This window comes from Coenobita brevimanus, chromosome 91 (assembly GCF_032717465.1).
Source record: "Coenobita brevimanus isolate Jiangsu-jjx chromosome 91, ASM3271746v2, whole genome shotgun sequence".
NCBI classification, from domain to species: domain Eukaryota; kingdom Metazoa; phylum Arthropoda; class Malacostraca; order Decapoda; family Coenobitidae; genus Coenobita; species Coenobita brevimanus.
The window spans coordinates 8,029,593-8,046,498 of record NC_137044.1 but is presented as its reverse complement, the minus strand read 5'-3'; the positions used below and the strand labels follow the sequence as shown (position 1 = coordinate 8,046,498).

The window sequence follows — 16,906 nt, the reverse complement described above, 5'->3', positions numbered from 1 at the left end:
CACTTTACCACTGTACCACAGTAGCTCCATATAGATATATATATATATATATATATATGTATAGTACGGTACCCTCATGTCCAAGACGGCTAGAAGGTCACCTGAAGGTCCCATCTAAGACGAGAAATGTCTTGGACCAACACAAGACCTTATGGAAAAAATTAACAGTCACAAAATCTTCGAAAAGTGACCCTAAAACCATCAACCTAGACTTACTTTGGCACCAAAACAAATTTCCTCACCTTGAAACTGTGTGTTTCTGAGCTTGTTAACTCCAGCTTAGTAGCACAATTACCTCTACCTTAGTAGCCTGAGGTAGATGGCAGCACTTCAAGGGGTTAGCAGATGGTTTCCTAGGCATGGTTAAAAGGAGAGGCAATAACCTATGAACAAACACTGAGTGCAACATGCGGTGTGTCCACAACGCCCTGGTGAGGGAGACAATTTAGACAAAAGCAAGCCTCAGCTGCTCATCACATGACCAGATGCCAATATTTTATTGGACAACATCGCAACCACATCACTCTCCTGGGCGCGGGAACCATGTTGGACCAGGTGAGACTGTCATAGCCGTATTCTCCTCAGATTTGGGTCGTTATGAACCGTTGGTTCCGTATTGGGCATATGCAACCGTATTGCAGCAATATTTTGGATTATTATTTATGGTCTCTGTCTTACATGCGAAACGTCTTGGACAAACCCGTCTTTGATGCAAGGGTACTGTATACATGTAAGTATGTATGTGTATGTATGTACAGTATATATATAAGTATATATATTATATATTATATATATATATACCGGTACATATATATACAGTATACATACTGTACATAGTGAACCCTCGATATAACGAACTAATTGAGGGGAAGGGTGGGTTGCTACAGTAAACTGGTATCCGAAAGTTCATTATATACTAGGAGTTAGGTATTTCCGAGGGATTATCGATCTCAGTTTGCTATATATGCTATGGGGAGTCGTTCGGTCCTAGGTGTTCAAACATAACCTAAACTAACTCTAAGAAGTTTTACACGGAGAATTCAATGGTTTATGAAGTTGTACATGTAAATACAATACTGTATGAAGTTGTACATATAAATACAATACCTATCATATGAATACAGTATAATGTAGTACTGTTACAGCACACTTACCATGCCAGGAAGGGATGCCATTGTCACTGTGGGCTGATTCGCAAACTTCCCCCGCATTTAGCGAGCTTTGTTCGCAAAATCCAGAGGAAGTTCGGTCGCGATTTGGCCATTTGCTATACCCAAAATTCGTAATAGCAGCGTTCGTTATACCAAGAGTTTACTGTACTGTACATATAAATATATACTGTATATATATATATATATATATATATATATATATATGGTATATACCGTATATAAATACACTGGTATATCTATTGCCAGATGCCTCAAACACATAAGGGGTGGCCACAAACAAATCACCTCCACGTCGCCCTGTCCCCTGCCATTTCACAGCCCTGCTCCCAGCTCACACCCCACTCTCTCATATACCTCTCCACTCCATCCCTCCTTTGCATCCTTGGCCTCCCCCTCCCTCTCCCCCCCCCTCCACCTCACTCATATACACTCTCCTCATCAGTCTCTCACTCTCCATCCTCTCCACATGGTCAAACCATCTCTGTGTTTCTCCTAATGCTTCCTATCACATCCATATCCACACCACAATGCTCCTTCACTTCCTCATTTGTCAGTCTGTCTCTCCATGTGACTCCGTATGCTCCTCTCATATAACTCACTTCCATACGTTAAAGTTGGTAACGGAATCACAATACAGTCATGTAGTACGGTAACTTTTTCACTTCCATGCTCCCCTGTTTCTTATCACTGCTTTCAAGGAACCAGCAACCTTTCTTCCTTGTTGTACCCTTTCAAGCACTTAACCCTCTAAATTTCCATCCTTTTTCATCACACTACCCAAGTACCAGTACTTAAATGCACTCTAGCCATTTCTTTCTCATCCAACCTCACTGTATATTCACCGATTCACTTCTCTCGAAGACCATAACTTTACTCTTCCCTACATTCACGTTTCGATTCCATTTCTTACACTCTCCCAAACTCATCCACCAAGCCTTGCAGCTCCCCTTTGTCACAGTATCATCGGCAAACAACAGTACATGGAGTTTCCAAACACTGCTCTCTCTCACTAAGGCCACTCCAACATCCACTGCCCAACCTTGTACCTTTTTTATAACCCCAACCATATACAGACTGAACAATCGCTAAATATATAACATTATATATATATATACAACAAAATTATCCCATCCATCCATCCATTGCCAGACGCCTCAATCCCGTTTGGGGTGGCCACAAACAAATCGCCTCCAAATCGCCCTGTCCCCCGCCATTTCACTGCCCTGCTCCCAACTCACACCCCCCTCTCTCATATACCTCTCCACCCCCTCCCTCTTCCCCCCTCCACCTCACTCACATACACTCTCTTCGTCAGTCTTTCACCCTCCATCCTCTCCACATGGCCAAACCACCTCAGTGTGTTCCTCACAACGCTTCCTACCACATCCACATAAACACCACAACGCTTCTTTATATCCTCATTCGTCAGCCTGTCTCTCCATGTGACTCCACAGGCTCCTCTTAAATAACTCATTTCCCCCGCTCTCACTCTTGACTTGTGTCCTTCCAACAACGTCCAAGCTTCACTTCCATACGTTAGAGTTGGTATCACAATACTGTCATGTAGTAACTTTTTCACTTCCCTGTTTCTTATCACTGCTTTCAAAGAACCAGCAACCTTTCTTCCCTGCTGTACCCTTTCAAGCACTTCACCCTCCAAACCTCCATGCTTACTGATCACACTACCCAAGTACTTAAATGTACTCACATTTTCCAATTCCTCACCATCCAACCTCGCTGTACATTCACTGACTTCACCTCTCTCAAAGACCATCACTTTACTCTTCCCTACATTCACCTTTAGATTCCGTTTCTTACACACTCTCCCAAACTCATCCACCAAGCCTTGCAGCTCCCCTTTGTTTTCACTCAACAACACAGTATCATCTGCAAAACAACAGTACAGGGAGTTTCCAAACACTATCCTCTCTCACCAGGGCCACTCCAGCATCCACTACCCTACCTTGTACCTCTTTTATTACCCCATTCATGTACAGATTGAACAACCATGGAGACATGACACATCCCTGTTTCAACACAACTTTCAAAGAGAAAAATTCACTTAGTTCACCATCCACACGCACTGCAGCCTTCACGCCATCATACATACTCTTCACAGCATTCAACAACTTCCCATCTACTCCATATATTCTTAACACTTTTCACAATCCTTGTCTATCCACCCTGTCATATGCTTTCTCCAAATCCATGAAAGCCGCATACAACTTCTTTCCCTTCTCTAGAAACTTTTCCACTAAAGATCTAAGAATGAATATCTGATCTACACAACCTCTTCCCTTCCTAAAGCCTCCCTGTTCTTCTCCAACTAATTTCTCTGTTCTTTCTCTAACTCTGTCAATAAGTATCCTACCACACAATTTTCCTATTATACTAAGAATACAAATGCCCCTATGATTACCACACACTTCTTTTTCCCCTTTTCCTTTGTACAAGGGAATAATTATACCTGACTTCCAATCCTCCGGGATTCTACCTTCCTCCCAGGCCAATCTGCACATCTTCCACAACCATTCTACTACTATCTCTCCCCCATACTTCAGCATTTCACCACACACTCCATCAATTTCTGGGGCTTTCCCCGATTTAACTTTCTTCATTGCTTCCACAACTTCTATCCTACAAAAAAATGATAAAGAAGACATGTTTGAGGGCATTCTTTGCTGACAAGAACATGGCCCATGTCCAGAACCTCAAAATGATTGGATTTCCATTCACACCTTTGTAAAATGTTTTCCAAAATTTACAACTTCTGCAGGCTCCCAGCCTTTACTTCTTTTTGTTTAATCAACAGTCTCCAAACAGTTCACACTTCCTCCAATAATGGGCTCATTTAAGAATATATGCATCAGAGCTTTAGTCTGTCTACATGAGGAACAATTATTATTACACGTTGCAGAAAATCACTTACAATATTATAGCTCAAACGGAAATCAATATAACATCTGGGGAAAATTATGAAAAAAAAAAATTGAAAACTGTTTCAAAGATGCAACTACAGCAACTTTCCGAGTTTAAGGAGGTAAAATAGTCAATACAGCATAAACCACCGCAGTGTGGTGACGCCAAATGTAAGGACGGCAAAGTAAGCAAAAACCTAAACATGCAAGGCCACCTGACTCAGTATCCCCTGGCAAGCCAATGATGCTACTATCAAGATACTTTTGGGTACATTTGTGACAATTGAGGTACAATTAGTCATTAAACTCATCAGGCACACAGGATCCTGCCAACTACAACCATTTAACTGATATAACATGCAAACACTGAAAAAAAGATAGCAGTGGCGGCGTGTGGTGGCTAGGGCTCAGCTGACTCGGCAACAGCACCGCGCTGGCACATCTTCACTCCTAGTGTTCGATGCAATTACACTAAAAATATGATACATAACACAACTCCCTAATTTGTTTATCACCAGTTGGGTTGAACCTGTATCAGTGACATAAAAGGGAACCCCGAGAAACGATGACACCTGCTGAAGGATGCAAAGGTGACCAGAAACAACGCATTTCCATCTTCCCAATCAACAATCATGGCACAACTAAATTGCCTCACGAGATTACGCTGCTGATGATGTAGTCAGGGCCATTGGCCTTGGATGTAGCAACTAACATACGGAAGCCAAAGGGCACAAAACTGTAAATCACAATGTTACCATGTCTCCAAATTTGAAAACTTCTTCGTGACGACCTTCCCCAAATCAATGCCAAGGCGGTCAACGACTCGCTGGGCAAGGTCTGGATGTGATGACCCCGAGAATATTTTGATGTTCGGCATCCTGGGAGAATTAGGATCCCGGCAGAGAGCTTCAGCACTCAGCAGGTGGAGGCACTGAATATAGTGAGCCGCTTCGGAGCCTTCCTGCCCCTCACCAGCTGCTTCTGGCATTCCAATAACAACACCACTCATACTCTCACCTCACATACAAGAAGTTCTAAAAATATAAGTGTTCATAGCAAAATTGCGTCAAATTATATAAGTCCCTCAACAGATTTTGATGATGAACTAAATGTAATATTAACGGAATCATCTTCATTTTGAGTAGATCTGCAACATATTCTCTGGCATGCGCATTTGCAACGCGAACTAAATGGCTCAGTCTGGGTACGCACAACATTCAAAATATTCCAGCTGACTTCCACCTCATGAGTTATTTTTAATACAACTTGTTTTATCAAAGGAGATAAACTAAATGTTTTGCAATCAGTCTCCAAATGCCAACGCACAATTTTAAGTTTCAGATATCATCGGCACTCAGAGTATCACACATAAGAGATGTCCAATATTCGGTAACTAATCAAAAACTATTAATCATCGGTATAATGGCAATGATTTTTTATGAACAGTGAGATATAAATGCACAGCGAGGTTGGATGGTGAGGATATGGAGAATGTGAGTGCATTCAAATACTTGGGTAGTGTGATGAGTAAGGATGAAATTTTTGGGAATGAAGTGCTTGAAAGGGTAGGCTACAGCAGGGAAGGAAAGTTGTTGGTTCACTGAAAGCTGTGATGAGAAACTGGGAGATGAGTATGGAAGTTAAGAAGTAACTGCATGATAATATTGTGATCCCTACCCTGATGTATGGAAGCGAGGCATGGACCTTGCAAGAGGGGAACAAGTCAAGAGTGAGAGCAGTGGAAATGAGTTACTTGAGAGGAGCATGTGGAGTGACATGGAGGGACAGGTTGACGAATGAAGAAGTGAAGGAACGTTGTGGGGTGGATGTGGATGTGGTTGAGAAGATTAGGAGTGTTATGCTGGGTGTTTTTAGGTCGACTTCTCGTCCTAACAACACCAGCGACTGAGCAGGGTCCTCTTTCCGGACCGGAAGTAAAGCACCCACAAAGGAACAGGACATAAAAACCAGGCAGTATACCTTAACACATCTATTGCCTTAATTTCTACACCGTTACAATATAACACAGAGTGGTATTGGATATACAGAAGACAGGGACACAGAGTTAGCCTTTGACACCAAGATTCACAGTTACACTTGAGACACAGTATTATACATGTACACTTATGTTATTAGTTATAATATTGCGATACCCGTGTTTCATCTTTAGGCAGAATATATATTTAGTTAGATGCACTGGGAATGAACAAGGTTAAGAGTCCGTGAGGTGCATACTACTATAATTAGACAGGGTGCGGATCGCGACACTTGATGTAGTAACTTAGACGCGGCGGCACTTATACATAGGCTATTTGATTCTCCCGCGCACCCTAGTCTCCGTTCACAGTTACTGTAAGTTCTCTTATTTAGGACTCTCACAATTACTATAAGTTCTCTTATCTAGGACTCAGGCTATTTTCTGTTCTGGGTATCGGGCTCATAGATTAATGGTAATTGTCACTGATATTACACGGGCCTTCACTTGGTCACTGTTCACTGTTATTTTCCCCTGGGTTGTTCTCGGTACAAGGGGCGTCACTATTTACCCGTGTGTCCTGGGTATGAGTCACTCTGGAGTACGGGCGTGCGGGGAAGGCCCTAGGGGGAGCCTTCCTGTAGAGGGCAATACACTGCCCGTAGGGGAGTCACTGCCCGGGTCCTGGTCGTCGGTGGAGTACAGGGAGGCCCTCCTGTCTGGGGGCCTCGACCTGAGAGGAGGCCCTCGTACTGGAGCCTCGTTGGTGGGGTGCAGGGAGGCCCTCCGGTCTGGAGGCCTCGACCTGAGAGGTGGCCCTCGGGACTGGGGCCAACAGCTGTAGGAGGCGGGCCTGTCGCCTCTGGCTCCGTGGGGTGAGTGAGCCTGGGTTGCCCTCGCCTGGAGGCTGCTGGTCGGGCCTGGGAGTCTTAGGACTGCGGTCGCCTGTAGGGAAAGACGCCGACAGGGGTGGGCTGCTGCACCGTCGGGTGTCCGGCAGGAACAGAGATCTCCCAGGGGTAGGAGGTAGAGCCTGGATCGGGCCTTGCCACCACTCTGACAACACCTCCGGGGCAACACTCCCGGATGGTGACAAAGGGCGTCCCACGCAGCCGAGAGGGAAGGGGTCGGCCGCGCAAGGGACTTCCTGCGTCGGGAGTGCTCTCAGAGCCACGAATGAAGGGCGTACAGTGGCCGCTCCTTCCCCGTCACGTACAGTGGCCGTGAACGCGGTTCCGTGACTCCTAGGGCACACAACTGAAGGGCGTACAGTGGCCGCTCCTTCCCCCGCACGTACAGTGGCCATGCTGGCGGTGCTGCTTCCACAGGAGGAAAAGGCAGGAGAAAGGTGCACGGAGTCCGTGTCCTCTCCGGTACGTACTGAGGCCGTAGCCTTCGGTCTGCTTACCCTGGTACGTACTGCGGCCGTAGCCGTAAGCTTACCCGCCCTATGAGAAGCAACTGAAGGGCGTACAGTGGCCGCTCCTTCCCCGTCACGTACAGTGGCCGTCGACGCGGTGTTGCTTCCGTAGGAGGGAAAGGCAGGAGAGGGGTGCACAGAGGCCGCGCCTTCCCCGGTACGTACTGAGGCCGTAGCCGAGGGCCTGTCTACCCTGGTACGTACTTTGGCCGTAGCCGGTAGCTTATCTACCCTTAGAGAAGCAACTGAAGGGCGTACAGTGACCGCTCCTTCCCCGTCATGTACAGTGGCCGTCGACGCCGTGTTGCTCTCGTAGGAGAGAAAAGCAGGAGAGGGGTGCACAGAGGCCGCGCCCTCTCCACTACGCACTAAGGCCGTAGCCGAGGGTCTGCTTACCCTGGTGTGTACTTCGGCCGTAGCCGTAAGCCTGCCTGCCCTTTGGAAAGCAACTGAAGGGTGTACAGTGGCCGTCGACGCGGTGTTGCTCCCGTAGGAGAGAACAGCAGGAGAGGGGTGCACAGAGGCAGCGCCCTCCCCGGTACACACTAAGGCCGTAACCGAGGGTCCCCTTACCCTGGTGTGTACTTCTGGCCGTAGCCTTGGGCCTCCTGCCCTTGGGGTGGTAACAGAAGGGCGTACAGTGGCCGCTCCTTCCCCGTCACAAACGGTGGCCGTCGACGCGGTGTTACCTGGGACTGAACCCTGTTCAGTCCCACCCCGATTCTGGTGACGGCTGTCCCGCTCGCAAGGTCGTTGCCTCTTTCCTCTCACCTGGTGTTGGGATAGTTGCGGGGAAAAGGACTCAGGACAGTAGTGTCCCGGTGACCCTCTTGTACTGGGTCACTAGCCCCACCGCTGTGTCCTCCTGGGGTGGTGGTGTGGTAGCGGCTCGGTGGTGGGGTGAGGGGTGGCGGGGTGGGTGGTCCGGCGGCGGGTATTTTAAGGAGAAATACGCTGAAGTAGTTTGGACATGTGAAGAAAATGGAGAATGAAAGGCTGACTAAGAGGGTGTATGTAGGTGAGGTGGAGGGAGGGAGAGGGAAGGGAAAACTGAGGATGAGGTGGAGGGAGGGAGAGGGAGGGGAAAACTGAGGATGAGGTGGAGGGATGGAGTTGAGAGGTATATGAGGGAGAGGGGAGAGAGTTGGGGGGAGGGTAGTCAAATGGTGGGAGACTTGGAGGCGTTTTGTCTGCGGCCACCCTTTGCGGGATTGGGGCGTCGGGGTATAGATAGATAGAAAGGGATATAAATAATATTTCCATTTGCTAACATCCTCGGCAGGCTTAATTACTTACAATTCAATTCGGTTCAATTATTTTATCATCAAGATCACTACAATACGGAGATGCAACATGGCACAATTTGACAGTGGGTCTGTTGTGAAGAGTCCTCATTAGAGGTAATCCCCCAGACCGAAGATTATGCTAAAGAAAATATAGGTCGATATTCTAGTTAATAAAAAATCAGACAATGACGTTAGTGTTTGACAGATAAGAGTTCCCTAACTTTTAACTAACAGTGTTCGGGCTAGCTAACTATGACACAACTTCACTGGTAGTCCTAGACGGGACAGCCTTCCTCTGATCGAGAGTACAAGGAGCATGATTGTGATGAAAATAAAGAAAAATTATTATAATGATAATAGTGTCACACGTGGGCTAATTGTTCAGTTATATCTGGTGAAAGATTTCGATACAATTAAATCAGCATATACAGTATATGTAACATAACTATCTGGCTAAAAGAAACATAGGTAGATCCTTCTTTATCTGTTTAAAATTTTTAGGTTTTGTAAAATGCAAAATTAGGGAGTCCATATCACGAGGACCATGTGGTCTGCATTTTTCAACAACTGGGCAGTCGATGATATAGTGTCTCAATGTGTGTGTTGGTTAGTACTTTTGCACAGTCTACAGCTCGTATTAACCACTTTGCCAGTTCTTGTTTTTATAGTACCAGGCACTACAGAACTATGTTGCTATCTGATTTCTGGATCTAGGCGTAGCCTAAAGTATGATGTCTGTACGGATCTGTTGTGCATGTTGTGGGTGATGTACTTGGGTGGGCCTCCACCCGTCAGGTCAATGTATCTCCGTATCGAGTCAATCTCTCGGGCCCTTTTATCAATCGTATTTATGGCACTGTCATGTGACAGCTACTTTGGTGCCACATCTGGCGATTTTAGTTTCAAGTATCAAGTTAAAGAATGTAGATTGGGAGGAATCCACAAAAAACATACGCTAGACTGTTCTGTGGACAGGCCACATTTCATAACACTTTCAACCTCCATATTCACGAGGAAGATACCAGCTCTGGTACCTTAGCATTTACTTGTGGCACTGGCCACACCCTTACCAGAGAGGTCTTCATGACCTTAGGAAAGCAGGACACCACCATGAAATTTTTATAGTTGCAAGTAGTTTAAGGAATCAGCCACCACTAAGACCATAATAAGAATATGAATGGTTAATCTATATCACCGCTGTAATAAATAGGTGGACGAAGAAAATCCATGATACAGAAGGGAAGCTAAGAAGCCACCGGTTGCACTGATGGCAAAGATTATTTTGCACCGTCCATTATGTAAACTTCACTGTTGCCTCCGGGACAGCCAACCAGTTTTCATGAATTGCTATTCTAGTGGCTGACACAAAGGCTTGCATAAGTGAATAGTACTGAACTCAGTATCTCGTGGATTAGCACCTCATTGTCCTGTCATGCCAAAAATTATTCCTTCTCTTCCTTATCTCAACCCAAATATCAATGTGTCATATGTATAAATAGATAAAGAACAGATGTATTATAGAGCATCCGATACTCAAAAGAAAACCAGTGATTTTGGTGACCTGAAAAGATAGGTTGAAGTGTCCTGTGAGTGTGTGTGTGTGTGTGTGTGTTTAATTGGAACTGTCACACAGAAAACCATGAACACAGAAGAACAGAGACTCGGACAGTAACTGTGACCTCAGACCACAGTAAGGTGTGGTGATAAAAAAGCAAAAAAAGAAAAAAGTTATTAGTGTCTGCATAAAACTAGCGACACCTGGCGTTATTTGATGTACGTGGCCTTTCCAAAGCCTTTTCCCTTACCATTTATTTTGCAAACTACTCATTAATCTTCTGTATTGTATCTAATCTTTTTTAATATCAACATAGATTACAGAAATGGCGTACAGGGGAATTTAAACTAGCCACAAGCAGAAATAATAGACGGGAATACGTGTTTGCCTAATCCTCACCACCACCATCGGTGTCACCGTCGCGTCTCACTCCATCATCCTTAAAACCTCTTTCTTGACGATTAATTATAATTATTGCATCTCAGTATTCTCTTTAACGTTATTTATATGTTCTTAATATCGACATAGATATAAATAACGTAGCCTCCAGTACAGTGAACCCCACAACACATATCATACTGAATCCATTATAGGCAACTTTTTTTCATTTTACGGAACTAGGCTACTCCCAGAACAGTCATGGTTGCATGCAGTTTCCAATAAGCCTTAGTTCTGGGGTAGGACTGAGTCATCTAGATTACTATTCAAATCGACTTTCCAATCTGACTACACCTGACCATCAACCGGGCTGAAAGAAGTTATCAGGCAGGCGACGATCAAACCCACTATAGTTTACCTACGGCACAGATTGCATGGAATGAAAACCTACGACACATCTCGGAGACAAAGGGGGGCGCGGTAGCACAGTGGTAGCGCGCTGGACTCGTAATCGAGGGATTGCTAGTTCGAGCCTCGCCCGGGTTGCCGTGCCGGGAGTGGTAGCTCGCTCCTGTAACCCTAGCGGGGCTATATAGTCCAATACAGGGCTTAGCTCGGGGGAACTCCATTTCTCCCATTTTTTTCTCGGAGAAAAATCAATACAGTATCGCACTGTACAGATGAATGCGAAATGTACTTGCAGCTAACGTAGCAAATTATCAGTAGCTGTAGTACTGTGGTAGTAACAATAGTAGTAGTAATAGTAGCAGTTGTTGTTGTTGTAGCAGCAGCAACAGCAACAGCAGTAGTAGTAGTAGCACTCGTCATAGTTGTTGTTGTTGTTGTAGCTGCAGTTTCATCTGAAATGTGAATCCACCGTATTGCATGCTGAAGTTCTCCTCGTATAGTCCACCATCCTCCTTCTGGGGGATAGGGAAGGAACTGAGGGACGCTTGCATAGCTGGATAGTGGAGCCGCCCAGTTGCATCGGTGCCAGCATGTGTAGAGGTCCCTCTCCAGAACCACATTTAACGTAAGGGGCCACTATAAAAGTACATAACATCCCTTCTCTCCCAAATGTACTTCGCTGCCCCTATAACACGCTGAATCGTATTCTGTGGGTCTAGGAGAATCGTAACATCTTATCCACGGCGATTTATTTTATTATACGGTACTGGGGTAAACTGTGTCGGCACTGAAAACGAATAAATAAAAGAGATTATCTAGCTCTAACAGGCATAATAAATTGCTAAGAAAACGATGCTACGTAGTTTTCTGTCCCACTGTCTTACACCTGCTAACCACTCCCTACAAATTTACGTAACACCAAACTCCTCCTTCCCGCCCACCACCACCACCACCTCCAACAACAACGCCTCCAGACCTGTGTTGTATAAAATTCTAGGGTTATTAAATTGCTACTTCTCTCTCATCGAAAATTTGTTGCTTATGTCTTACTGAAAGCGCCTTAACGCTGATACATATTTGTTGTTCTTAGCATACGGTACTAAAATTAAATGTCTTATTAAAGCCGAATGCTAGAAACTCACCTGGCGTTATTTCATGTGTAATAGAGACGGCTCAGTTTGCTGATATGGGAGTGGATGTGACAGTGGGAGTAAGAAATGAATAAGTGGTACAAGTTGGACGCTGATAATCCTGACTAAGCCACCTTCAATCACGAAGGAGTACCATGGAAAGGATGTTGAGCCATGACGTTGATATTTTCCTTCACCGAGGTAAGTGAATAAGCTGCAAAAAGGACGAAAATTTATGGCAAGTTAAGGTGAAAGAACTGTAGTCTTCCCTAGCGCGATCCTTTCCTTAAAAAAAAAAAAAAAAAAAAGAATCGACATCTCAAATAGTAGCCTACTTAAATGATGAGACTTTTTTTTTTTTTTAACCTGTACTAACTAAATTTCTGACGAATCTGAAAACACATTGAAGGACCTGAAAAACCTAAACCTTATAATTTCTCTAAAACCACTGCAACGATAGGCCTGGTGCCGGAAAGGATGCCTTCATGTGGTGGCACTGACACAACTGGGCGGTGAAGATGCTGAATCATACAAACGTCCTTCAGCTCCATCTCTCTTCCACTGAAAGGAGGGGTGGAGAGCTGCGGAGAGGGGTAGCATCAGCTATTAGTCCACTGGGTTCGCAGATGGGCCTGATCAGGTGTTGCAGCTACAGCTGCCATCTACAACAACAACTACTACTACTACTCCTAGTACAACAACAACAACAGTTACTACTGCTATACACCTACTGTTACTACTTCTGCTACTACTACTACTGCTGTGCTGCTGCTGCTGCTACTACTACTACTACTACTACTACTACTACTACTATTACCACCACCAGTCCACCACCACTACGTCCACCACTACCACCACCACCACCACCACCATCACCACCACTGCTACTACTACGACTAAAACCCTTGCACTTATAGGGTTGATTTTTGGTACACACTTTCTCACAAGCATGACCTAAATTGATCTAAATCGACCTGATGGACAGGGAGTGACGTGAGAAGACATTAATTGACTAGAAAGGTCCTGAATTGATCCACCTGGGTCTGAACATGGCTGAAATGAACTAAAATTAGTTACAGGACTTGATCTAAACTGATATGCATAAATGTGACTGGGTATGAACCGACATTCTGGGGATGGGCTCCTCCGAGTGGTCCGAAATCATAGAGAAATAAAAAAATTAAGCCTTTTTCCCATTTTTCACTCACATCAACTCCTCTCTATGTTGGCTATATGTATGTAAAGGGCTTGAATGGACCTAACTGAACCTAAACTGTCATTAGCTCACTTAAAGCAAACTGACTTTACAGGACCATGTCTGCACAGCCATTCGCATACGCCGTCAGGCACGATTATAAGCACGTGATGATTGACAAGAAAATATCAATGTTAGATCCTCTTAAGTCATAACACCCATACATTTGTGTAGAAGTAGATGTGGAGCTATTGCCTTTGCGACAGAAGCTCCTTGACTAGTCGCTGGTTATTTTCTAGTTACGGTTGTCTATTTTTCATACTCTTGTTTTCCACATATTATACAGATTTTTTTTTTTCTTTTTCAAATTCTCTTTCGTGTTGGGCGAAGAGGAATATTCCAGTGTTGTTTTCTCCCGGATGCCAACGCAATCACCATATTGGCGCAATGATTGATTGAAATACTTATTGCTGTAAAGGTATACAGAGTCCATATACAACAAACGAAGATGGTGGGTCATGCCCAACACCTTCTTCAGCAAATAGGCCTAAGTTCATAAATGACAGTACATGGGGCTCTTTAAGGGGAGAAGTTATAACTTTCTCTCCAGGCATATATACATATACAGTATATATATATATCCATCCATCATCCAATCCCCATGAGGAGCGTAGGAGCCCTGGCCTAGGCAGTTGGTCCCGATATTTAAGATGAGAGTGACCAGCCTCACTCATCCCTGAGTGGCATTACATGAACAATCAGCAATCATCCCTTGGATATAGAACTTCACCGGCTCAATCCGACTGGAGTGCAATGATTGCCCATTAAACCACCAGGCGCCAAAATTTGGTTATATGGTTACCACCCAGCGTAGTAAATGGTTTCCTGGTGTTTAGGAAACCATTTGGCTTTTCACTCAGTGTAGAGTCACCCACAGGCAGAAGGAAGAGGAAAGAATGAAGGAGAGAAAGACAGAAGAGGGAGTGTAAAGTCACCCGTAGGCAGAAGGACAAAGAAAGAATGAAGGAAAGAAAGACAGAAGAGGATGGAAGGAAAGAAGGATGGAGGAGAGGAAAGGGCAGACACCCAACAGCAGCACTACATCGAGTGAATGGATGGTGAGCGCCCCCTCCCACCACTTGTAGAGAGAGAGAGAGAGAGAGAGAGAGAGAGAGAGAGAGAGAGAGAGACTGAATATTTATTGTTGTATACAGAGTACTTAATATCTATCTATCTATCTATCTATCTATCTATATCTATATCTATCTATCTATCTATCTATCTATCTATCTATCTATATATATATATATATATATATATATATATATATATATATATATATCATTTCCTGTGGCACCCCACGGGATGCACTGGGCCTCGATGAACACTCTCCACCAATATTTGTCTCTTGCCATCTCCTTCAGGTCCCACCAACACTCCTCTCCTGCTTCTCTTTTCATTGTTCTCAACTAGGTTTCCCTTGGCCTACCTCTACCTCTTCTTCCTCTAGCAGTCCACTCTGGCACATCCTGTATTAAACTGCCTTCTTTTCTATAGATGTGCCCCAGCCATTTCCAGCAAGACAGTCTCACATATTCATCAACTGGTTCCACTCTTGTAATATCCCTTACTCTTTCATTTGTAACTCTGTCTTGCCACTTTACCCCAAGAATCCTTCTCAGTATTTTATTCTCAAATCCTAATACTTTCTGATCTGTTGCAATTGTACTGTACCATGACTCATGCCCATAAAGTAAAATTGATCTAACCATGGACTTGTAAATTTTCACTTTAGTATGTACCGAAAGCATATTATTATTCCAAACAGATTTCAACATTCCAACAGCTCGCCAAGCCTGTCTAATCCTCTCCTCAATTTCATTGTTTAATGATCCATTAGATGATACAATCGTTCCCAGATATTTAAAGTTTTCTACATTCTTCACCACATTATTCCCAATTACACAATCGATTTGGTTCTCCACGTTCATATTAATAATTTCAGTCTTTCCACAATTTATTACCAATCCCACTTTTTCTCCTTCCTCCACCAGACAATCAAGCACCCTCTGCATCTCGTAAATACTTCCGCAAATCAGTACAATATCATCAGCATAGTCCAAATCCATCAGCTTCTTATTTTCTTTCCAGTTAATTCTTGCACCTGTTCTCCTTACAACCTTTCTCATAACATAATCCATAACCAAAACAAACAGCAATGGCGAAAAAACTCCTCTTTGAATCACTCTTTACCTAACTTGAAATGGATTACTCAAAGAACCACCCACCATTACCTTACAAAAAGTACGTTCATGCAGGTTTCTAATAATATTTACAAACTTTTCTGGTATACCATAGAATCTCATAATTTTCAACATAGCTCCACATGAAACACTATCAAACGCCTTTTCAAAATCCACAAAACACATACTAAGTGACATTTTCATCTCATTAGCTTGTTGCATTAGATGCCTTACAATAAAAATCTGATCATTACAACCTCGACCCTTTCTAAATCTCGCTTGTTCTTCTCTTAAAATTTTATCAGTAACTGGCTCTATTCTGTTCAACAAGATTTTGGAAAAGACTTTTGCAACCACAGGTGTCAAAGTTATCCCCCTCCAATTGCCACACACACTTAAATCTCCTTTTTTTGGTATTTTTATAATCGCTCCATTTTTCCACTCTTCTGGAATTCCACCATAATCCCAAGCCACATTAAAAAGTTTCAAAAGCGCATATACTGTATATATATATATATATATATATATATATATATATATATATATATATATATATATATATATATATATATAAAACATTCATTCATCATCTAATCAAGGATTGCCCCATGAGAAGCGTAGGAACCCGGGGCTAGGCAAGTTGGTTCTGACATCTAAGATGAGAGTGACCAGCCTCACTCATCCCTGAGTGGCATTACGTGAGCAGTAAACCCCAACCATTCCTTGGATATAAACCTGCACCGGCTCAGTCCGAGTGGAGCGCCCTATAGTAGCCCACTAAACCACCAGGCGCCATAATCTACTGTAGTTATAAGGTGACCACCCAGCGTGGTGAATGGTTTCCTGGTGTACAAGAAACCATTTGGCTTGTCGCTCTGTATAGAGTCACCCGTAGACAGAAGAAAAAGATAGAATGAAGGAAAGAATGACAACAGAGGAAGGATGGAAAGAAAGAAGAGAGGAAAAGGCAGACATCCGCGAGCAGCACTACATCGAGTGAGTGGATGGTGAACGCCCCCTCCAACCGCTACATACATACATCTCTCTCTCTCTCTCTCTCTCTCTCTCTCTCTCTATATATATATATATATATATATATATATATATATATATATAATTGTTAAACAAAAATCCATAAAAACTGACATTATACCGAAAAGGAAATATGAAATTGCCGAATTATAAACGTACCGAACACTTCAGATAAATGTCATAACTCGAAAACA

At 43.8% G+C, this 16,906-nt stretch overlaps 1 protein-coding gene across 3 annotated transcripts in view; it reads right to left on the bottom strand.

Moving 5' to 3' along the window:
• The window catches only part of Prps (phosphoribosyl pyrophosphate synthetase), a 38,078-nt gene extending 33,014 nt beyond the window's left edge, over positions 1-5,064 (bottom strand). For all 3 annotated transcript variants that reach the window (XR_013899496.1, XM_080281856.1, XM_080281857.1), the window contains exon 1: positions 4,846-5,064. Coding sequence is in view for 2 of the 3 variants with exons in the window: in XM_080281856.1 (XP_080137982.1) it covers positions 4,846-4,967 (122 nt within the window). In the remaining variant the exon portion in view is untranslated. The remainder of the gene's footprint in view (positions 1-4,845) is intronic.
• Between the last annotated feature and the right edge of the window lie 11,842 nt (positions 5,065-16,906).